Source organism: Pinus tabuliformis, chromosome 7 (genome assembly GCF_031772625.1).
Source record: "Pinus tabuliformis cultivar Carrire ecotype Pingquan chromosome 7, CPIR1, whole genome shotgun sequence".
NCBI classification, from domain to species: Eukaryota; Viridiplantae; Streptophyta; class Pinopsida; order Pinales; family Pinaceae; genus Pinus; species Pinus tabuliformis.
The window spans coordinates 1,573,833,734-1,573,842,762 of record NC_142293.1 but is presented as its reverse complement, the minus strand read 5'-3'; the positions used below and the strand labels follow the sequence as shown (position 1 = coordinate 1,573,842,762).

The 9,029-nt window shown below is 33.9% G+C and overlaps 1 protein-coding gene across 1 annotated transcript; it reads right to left on the bottom strand.

Moving 5' to 3' along the window:
• On the bottom strand, nt 1–1,902 carry LOC149254077 (uncharacterized). Its single transcript, XM_089454673.1, has 2 exons — nt 1,663–1,902; nt 1–1,344 (listed from the first exon to the last, which is right to left on the bottom strand). Exons 1-2 carry the CDS (start codon nt 1,900–1,902, stop codon nt 1–3), a joined length of 1,584 nt encoding a protein of 527 aa, XP_089310799.1.
• Nucleotides 1,903–9,029: the final 7,127 nt, after the last annotated feature.

Sequence of the window (9,029 nt, the reverse complement as noted above, 5' to 3'; positions counted from 1 at the left end):
TTACTCAAAAACCCCCAAAGATATGACTGGCAGTGATGTCAAAATAATATTGAAAAGCAGCATATACCAATCATCATATATGGGCTGTCCAGAGGAACTTGTATATGCTTCAAAATTGAAGAGTGTAAGCCCAAAAGATATATTTTTGTAAAAGAAATAGCAGATCATCGGTGCAAACCACATCAGAATAGTATCTTCAGCAAGAACTTCCTCATCATAGAGAGACCTCACAATTTCAGGGAACAGTTTCATGAGTTTAGCATCCTCATAACATTGAATTTGAATCTTGTACATAATCTCCAACTGTAGTTTTGCAGTTGTACAGAAACTGTCAAGGAGTTTTGCCCATGTCTTAACTTGGCGCAACGCCAAATTTGAATTTTGTTGCTGGTTTTTGCCAGACCACTGTACAGCATCCATAATAGCATCCCATAAGATACGCACTACTTCAATATCAGGGAACTTTGACTCTTTATGGCGCTGCTTTACAGTTTCAATGACTTCCGAAATATCAGCATTCTCTGCAATCAAAGTTGTTAATGAACTCTTCATGTCCTTTAATTTCACATCAAACATTTTCTTTTCATTATATTCGACAAGAGCGCCCAAACCCTCCTTACTAAAGTGTTCTGCAAAAGCTTCAGTGGTGCGTTTCTGTATTGGGAACAAATCAAGAAGATTATCTTCTATCTTCCCTCGCTTCAGCAATGCTATGAGATCATCAAGATTGTTGTCAACCAGATACTCCTTGAAAAAATCTGTGATGAATGAAAGTACAATCCCCTTCGAAACAAGGTTGTCTTTGGGAAGAGGTTGAAAAACGGTTTCTGGTGGAAGCCCAGATAATTTCTGAGAGAATGTGAGTGAAGTAAAAATTGCAAGTTTTTTCCTTTCATTGTCCTCAAAAAGCTCAAGGGACTGTAAAAACCTTCGCATAGCATTTTCAAGATTCTTGATGAGGAAAGGCCTCTTGCGAAGTATCTTCTGTATATACAGAACAGATGGCAAGATATTCTGCCTTGCAGGTTCACAATTCAAAACAGCATAAGGATGCTGATCCCCTTCTTCAGGTTTTATGGTACCCGGTTGTGTGCGACCTCCAATGAAGACCACCTCAAAAAAGGTAACGTCGTATCTTGAGAAGTCAAGATCTGAGGATTCAATGCTCTTGGCAACGAGTTCCAAGTCACCCTCATGCTCGAGGTAGATTTGGACCACGAATCTGAGAGCGACAAGAGCTGTGATGTCACTTACTACCGCTAGAAACGCCTTCACCTTTGGGGTTTGCCTTGCTACCCAGGATGATACCACATGCTGTACAGCTAAGGGCAGAGACGAATACACCTGGGCCTCATATCATTCCACCAGCTGTTCACAAGAAACTTCAACCCTTCTAATTTGTTGTTTCTACAGCGCTCCCATATATGACACGCTTCTGAATTGGTGTAACGTCGGCACCGCCCTAATGTTAGAATTAAAGGTGCTACCACAGAGCAAGTGAAACCGAGAAACCCAAAAAGGAGCACTCTAGGCATTTTTTGATGGTAAGGAAATGATGGCACAGGGTTTGCACAATTGCCACTCTTGTCGCTCTTTCAAACAACGTTTATAGACATTCCAAATCAGAAAGAATATTTGTATAAGTTCTGATGATACACTTGCCCATCCTGATGTCAAAATATAAGTGACGAAGAAAATAGCCTGTCTAGGAACTGCTTTTGCAAACTGCCTGGGTAAGTCTTTTGGGCTCGAAATGATGTTATTGAGTTGGTTGATGCCCGTTCCAGACAAAACATTCACAAAAAACACATTCCAAACTGTGAAGTAAAGCATTTTGGCACATGCACTCTTTTGCTTTCCACCATATGACACTGAACCTTGGATGGCTGAAAACAGCATCATTATGGGTGGAATAACATAAAGAAATAACTGGAGAATAACACTAGGAAGGTAGCCAGTGATGATTTGTCTTGCAAATGTCGTTCCCAGCACTTTTCTTAGGAATGGAAAATATCGCTGTAACTTGTCAAGCTGTGAAAGACCCCATAACTTTAAAGGCTTTGAGAAAGGATTCTTTCCACGCAGTGAGCATATCAGGGGCTTTCTCCTCAAGGCTCTCTGTGTCTTCTTTTTAGATTCAACTCTACCATTTTTACCTGCGTTTGGGGTACTAAAAACCTTATAAGCTGACAACTGTTGATGCAAACCAAATGGATTTTGATAAACATGACAGCTGGGTAAGGTCTGCTATGGATTAGGACTAATCCCCGATTTCGTAGCGTAGCCAGTGCAAAATATGAATTATGCGCTACGAAATCACTTAAAACATGCTGCGCTGCGAAACTGATAGAAAGGATTTATGTGCCTTTGACAAACAATCGAACTGATGTGAAAAATTTAAAATTTTTTCCTTGAGTGATAACACATACAATTTTAATTTTATTTGTTTTTAATGAGGGGTTATTTTATTTAGCAATAAATTATTTGATTTGATTGGTTTTTTCTTATTTTAATAAAATATTAACTATTTTAATTATAATTATGAAGGAGAGATAAAATGACTAGTTGTGTGAATGAAAATTTGGAAAAGCAAGGAAAATGTGTAGAGGTGATTTTTGTTGTGTGGAGTGCAGATATGTAAAGGAAGTGCGCGTGGATGTGGGAATAATGAAATGCAGAACCTAGGCTAATTTGATCAATTAATTAGTGGTAGAAGCAAGTATTAAGCTAAACTACAATCATTATCTTTGTTAATTACATTTCCTCATTATATCGGGAAGTATAAAACATATTTCCATAAGATAGAATATTTGTCTATAATTGATTTTTTTTTGTTTTATATGTGCATGAGATGTTGAAATATATATATATATATATATATATATATATATCTGAAATTTTTTGTTATTAATAATTTTTAAATGTCACATACCAAATCCATATTAAGACTTGATAAATTACATATTTCCAAAACATATTTCCATAAGATAGAATCTTTGTCTATAATTGATTTTTTTTTTGTTTTATATGTGCATGAGATGTTGAAATATATATATATATATATATATATATATATATATATATATATATATATATATCTGAAATTTTTTGTTATTAATAATTTTTAAATGTCACATACCAAATCCATATTAAGACTTGATAAATTACATATTTCCATCACAACTAATTTTTTTTGTTGTTGTTAAGCTTGGCAACACTGTTATTTTGGATTTTACATGTCCATTATTCACGCCCAACTGGGGAGGGTAGTACAAGATTTGAACCAAAGATCTCTGGTTTGGTGAGACTTCATTCCATAGCCATCGCCACTTAAGCTACCCCAGGCAGATCATCACAACGAAAATTGAAAATATAGGATTTTTTTAGTTTAAATTACTTTTTTTTTTAAATAAAGTTGATATAAAATTATGTTAATTAATATTTATATTGAAATATTTTATTTGTGGCTTTTATATATATATATATCCTTCATAATATTGTAATATCAATACTATTTTAGATGCCACCAATCAAGTCCATTTTAAGTAGAAAAGGAATAACACATCTTCCTCATACTTAAAAGTATAAGGAAATTATAGTCTAAATTAGAAATTTGTAACTTTGAGTTACTTTATCTCTTTATATTTAAGTGATGTAAAATAAAAGTGTAAACTACAATATTATATTTGTGATGATTATTTTTGGTGATGTAACTATTACTTTATTATTTTTAAATGTAACGGGACAACGTCATGCCCCCTTGCCATACTAGGTTGTAGAACACTTCTCTACACAATAAACAATAATAAACATCCATGGTTAAGGCCTTGAGACCATCCATGACATTCAAAATATTGTAATGACACCGATATCACACTTGGAAGATGAGTATCCCTTATAGAGCACATGTTATGTAAATGATGGCATTGTTAATGTCTATTCATCCTCGGTTTCATCTTCGTCCAAAGCACCTTATCTAAGGTTTCATCTTGGTCCAAAGCACCTTATTGACCTCCTTTCACCATGGCTAATTCCTTAAAACCCATACCTAGCACATAATATGTCATTGTGGTACCCATATTATACTAAGAGGCCAAATACCCATTCTAAAGGGCATGTGTTATGGTTTGAGGTCATGTTGATGGCTATTGAGCCCTTGAGATCCATGTATAGTGCAAGGGCCTTATTTTTCTCCTTTACTATGATAATTGTCTTGAAAGACATCTATACTACACAAAAAGTTCCCAAGTGCATCCATATGCCACTTGTATGTTGAAGATTCACTTTAAATGGCTTATGTCATGTTTAAGGACTTGATCATGATCCATTAACTCAATAATCTTAGTTTAGGAACTATTTCCATCAATTTTTTCTGGAGGTATGGTTTGAGTTCTATCCCGAGTGAACAAAACTAACTTCATATTGGTTCCCATATCTATTTAGATGTTGAGTATTGACTATGTGTAATAGTTTGAAACATTATCAATAACCTTTCAGCCATGAAAGTTTCATTTAAAGCTTAATTTCCATATTTTCCTTCATTTTTAATACTCAAATTCTTTAAAACCACTCCTCATACGAAAAACCTCTTAAAAACACCCATAATACTGTGAAAGACAAATATTCCCATTAAAAAACTATGTCATTGTTAAAAATGCCGGTGAAAAACAAATATCCATTAAAAAAAATTATCCACCCATAATACTGTGAAAGACAAATATCCCCATTAAAAAACTATGTCATTGTTAAAAACGCCAATAACACATCGTGAAAAACAAATATCCATTTAAAAAAATTATCATGGTTTAAAATATCGATCATAAAATGTGTATGTAAATCAATACGTTAAAACTAAAATTACTTCATATCAATTTTTTCATATTAAAAATAACAAATACACCAATGGACATTTTTTAATACACATATAAAACATCATTTAAAATTAAATTTTTAATAATATTTATTAAAATAATATAAATTTTAATATTCTTACATTTTATATAATATATATTTTTAAATATTTTTTTTTAATAATATTTATTAAAATAATATAAATTTTTATAATTTAATTTTGTATATGATATGACATAAAAAAAAAGACGTGTGTAAATTTTTAATTATATTTGATGGGCAAAATCTAACTATTTAAATATTTGATTGGCAAAATCTTACTTTCAATCTCATAAAACTGCACTTTCCTTTCTCCTTCCCCATTTTAACTATTTAAACATTTAAACATTTGATTGGCAAAATCCTACTTTCAATCTCATCAAAATGCACTTTCCTTTCTCCTTCCCCATTTAAACATTTGATTGGCAAAATCCTACTTTCAGTCTCATCAAACTACACTTTTCTTTCTCCTTCCCCATTTAAATATTTGCTTGGTAAAATCCTCCTTTCAGTGTCATCAAACTGCACTTTCCTTTGTCCTCCCCATTTAAACATTTAAATATTTGATTGGCAAAATCCTACTTTCAGTCTCATCAAACTGCACTTTCCTCTCTCCTTCCCCATTTAAACATTTGATTGGAAAAATCCTACTTTTAGCCTCATCAAACTGCACTTTCCTTTCCCCTTCCCCATTTAAACATTAAAATATTTGATTGACAAAATCCTACTTTCAGTCTCATCAAACTGCACTTTCCTTTCTCCTTCTCCATTTAAACATTTGATTGGCAAAATCCTACTTTCAGTCTCATTAAACTACACTTTCCTCTCTCCTTCACATTTAAATATTTAATTGACAAAATCCTACTTTCAGTCTCATCTGCACTTTCCTTTCTCCTTCCTCATTTAAACATCACTTTCATTTCTCCTTCCTCATTTAAACATTTGATTAACAAAATCCTACTTTCAGTCCCATCAAACTGCACTTTCCTTTTGGGGACCACCTCCACTACATCAGTACCAGTTACGCGTTGATTCCGAGAAAGCACAAATCGGTGATAAGACTTTATTCTGCTACTCCCAATTTAATAATTCCATTTTTATGATGCTGTCGGCAGTTTGGAATCTTTCACCCTCAACTGCTACCTCAATACCTGTTACGCGTTTATTCCGGGAAAGCAAAACTCGGTCATAAGACTTTATTCAGCTACTCCCATGTAATAATTCCATTTTTATGATGCTGCCGGCAGGTTGGAATCTTTCACCCTCAGGACGGCTATAAAGGGGAATGCATTGGCAGTCTGTAAAGGAGTGGAGGAGTGCTAGAAATTTGCTGGCACCATAAGAAGCTAGAGTTAAGGAGTGCTAGTTTTTTTGGTTCATATAGTTTGGGAAACTAGGATTTTAATTTTATGTAACGATGGATCTATTGAGGGAAAGCCGATATATTATAAGCTCCTTCATTATCATAATAGTTTGCTGGTTGGGATGGCTATGCGGTCTTGCATTTGGACAGGTTGGTGAAGCTTTTACAAGTGCTGTTAATTTTCCAGATGTAGGACTCACATGCTTAGCCAATTTAGCGGCTTTCTGTAAAATCATTTTACGAGGCAAAAATTGGTATGAAGCCCGTGCTAAAGGGATGGAGGCCACCCTCACAGAAGTGAAGGAGAGGAACATAAATGGCTTGAAAGTAGGGACTACATGTGGGGAAAATCTACAGAAATGTTCCGTCGTAATATTGTCGTTCGATTATCCTCATCCTTGGGGCGCGCCAAGATTCATGAATAGTATCTCTAAAGCATCTGATGTGCACTCCATCTTTCTGCGATGCCGCCCTTTACAGTGTGGAGCGTTCACTGAAGATTTCCGCAACTGTAGCTGCACAGAGAATCGGGACGGCAGATGCGGTTGCATTGTATTCAATACAGTGGAAGACATCACAATGATGCTGGCTCGTCAGCTGCCTGGAACACTGAAAAGATTGCCTGATTCCCACTGCCTAATCCCATCTGTGTGCTGCCTGAGTAAGGGCTGCCATGGCTGTAACCAGGGGCTGTTGCATGCGGAGAATGATACATTGAAAGAGGGTGACCCCCATCTGGAATCCCCTGCTGCGGTCTGTGAAATACTTGATCAGCTTAAATCCGTTCCTAAAGTGTTTTCTTGCATCTGTATTCCAGTGCGTCCATTTAACGAAGACGAGTGGACAAATGAGCTGATCAGAGTATTCGAGCCTCAAAAAAGAGAATTCAGAGGAGTTGTATTCAGAGAAGGTGGAACCAACGCTTCTTCTGCTCTCGAAAACTACAAGAACGGGAATGGAGAATGCGATGCAGACGAAACATACAGCCTTGCTTCCTTAGCAATAGTGCCATATCTGCTAGAACCATTAATCAACATTGTGCTAACCTTCTGGTTCAAAGTGGACGGTTTTTCCAGTACCTTTCTCGCGCGACAGTCACTTTCAAGTCATATTTCTTCAAGGTTTCTTGCTTCAAAACGTCGTCAGATTTTTCCCGATAAGTATCTAACCAGAGCCCGCGTGAAGTCTAATGCCAATAACACCAATGTATGCCAAGTATTGTTCTTTAGACCTATACATCAAATTGAAAAATTGCACTTTTTATGGTTTTGTCCGGCGTGCATTTGCTGTATTGGTTGGATGGTGCTGGTTGCATTGGAAGTAGGCGCTGATAAATGGTATCATATTCAGTCTATGGCACCCTCTGAAGGTAGAATTATTGTGATAATCGTAGCCATTTCAATTGCTTTGGCAATGGATGGCTTTGATTTGAAATTATATTTGCAAATCAGAAAGCTGGTCAGTTTTAGGCGATTCGGCCCAGGGAGAATTATATTTTTGTTGTGTGGAATCATTGGTTTACAGTTACTTTACATTGTAGTGTGCATCGCAATAGGAAGAATTGTGGGTATCAAAGCTTTCGGCAGATGGATATACAGTGCTTTGCAATTTCTAGTAATTGTGAAATGGTCTGGCTCCAATTGTATCATTAATTGCTGTCAAGATGCATCAATCAAAGATTCACCTAAGCATGGAAAACCAATCTGGTGGTATCGTAGCTGTGGGCACTACATGGCTGCTTCTGCAGTGTTGCTTAATGCGACCCTGGCTGGAGTCCGAGCCCAGTGGAAATTCTCATAATCGGATTCAGACTCTATGTATTTACGATGTAGTAGTGCCTACTTTGCAGGATATATGTATTTCTACGCTTTTCCGCCTCGTCTTCGGACCCAAATCTTGAAATTTAAAGCATTCAAAATCTTGAAATTTTAACGGTTGTAAATCAAATTTCCAAAAACTTCAATCAAATTTTATCAGAATCTTGTCAAAATTTAGATAAAATTTCTATTACTTTATTTTTTAAGCTAAGCTTTTCCAATATACCATACACTCGAATGTGGATTGTATAGTCAATAAAGGGTTCATGTATTTCCAATATACTTGCTGATCGGGTTGAATGGTCAATGAATGATTTAGCTCTCGTTGGATTACATTTATGGCTAAATTTTGTTATCTTATTTCAATTATAATCAATATTTCTATACAATATTTTTTATTTATTAAATAAAAGTTATATATTATGTAATTATTATTTTAATTAGTAGTATGTTTTGAATTTATTTATTTATGATAAAATATTATATATCTTAAATTAAATTTATTATGATCAACAAACTGTCAATGTATATCCGAGACGGTTAGAGAAACGATTAATAAGAAAAAACGTTAAAGTAATATATTCAATAGTTATTTTTGACTTCTTATTTTAATTTAATTTATTTCATCTTTTATTTTAATTATTTATATTATTTTATAATTTATTCCAAATATTTTACAATTTTTAAAATAATATTATTTTATAGTTTGTTAATAATTCATATTGCTTTGTAATTTCTTCATAATGATAATAGTATGACCTTCATAATTTCTATTATTTTTATCTTATATTCTATAAATAGATTATATTAATTTTAATTGATTAAAAATTTATAATAATCTAAGAAGAAAAGAAATTGATACATTAATAAAAAATTAATAAATATAATATAATAATAATTATAATAATAATAATAATAATAATAATATCGCTATATGTTTATTTTATTTTTTTACAATT

Coding starts and splice junctions, on each gene's coding strand:
- LOC149254077 (XM_089454673.1), bottom strand. CDS start 1,902: ATGATGCTGTTTTCAGCCATCCAAGGTTCAGTGTCATATGGTGGAAAG. Junction 1,345..1,662: donor ATATTTTGACATCAGGATGG/GCAAGTGTATCA, acceptor TATGAGGCCCAG/GTGTATTCGTCTCTGCCCTT.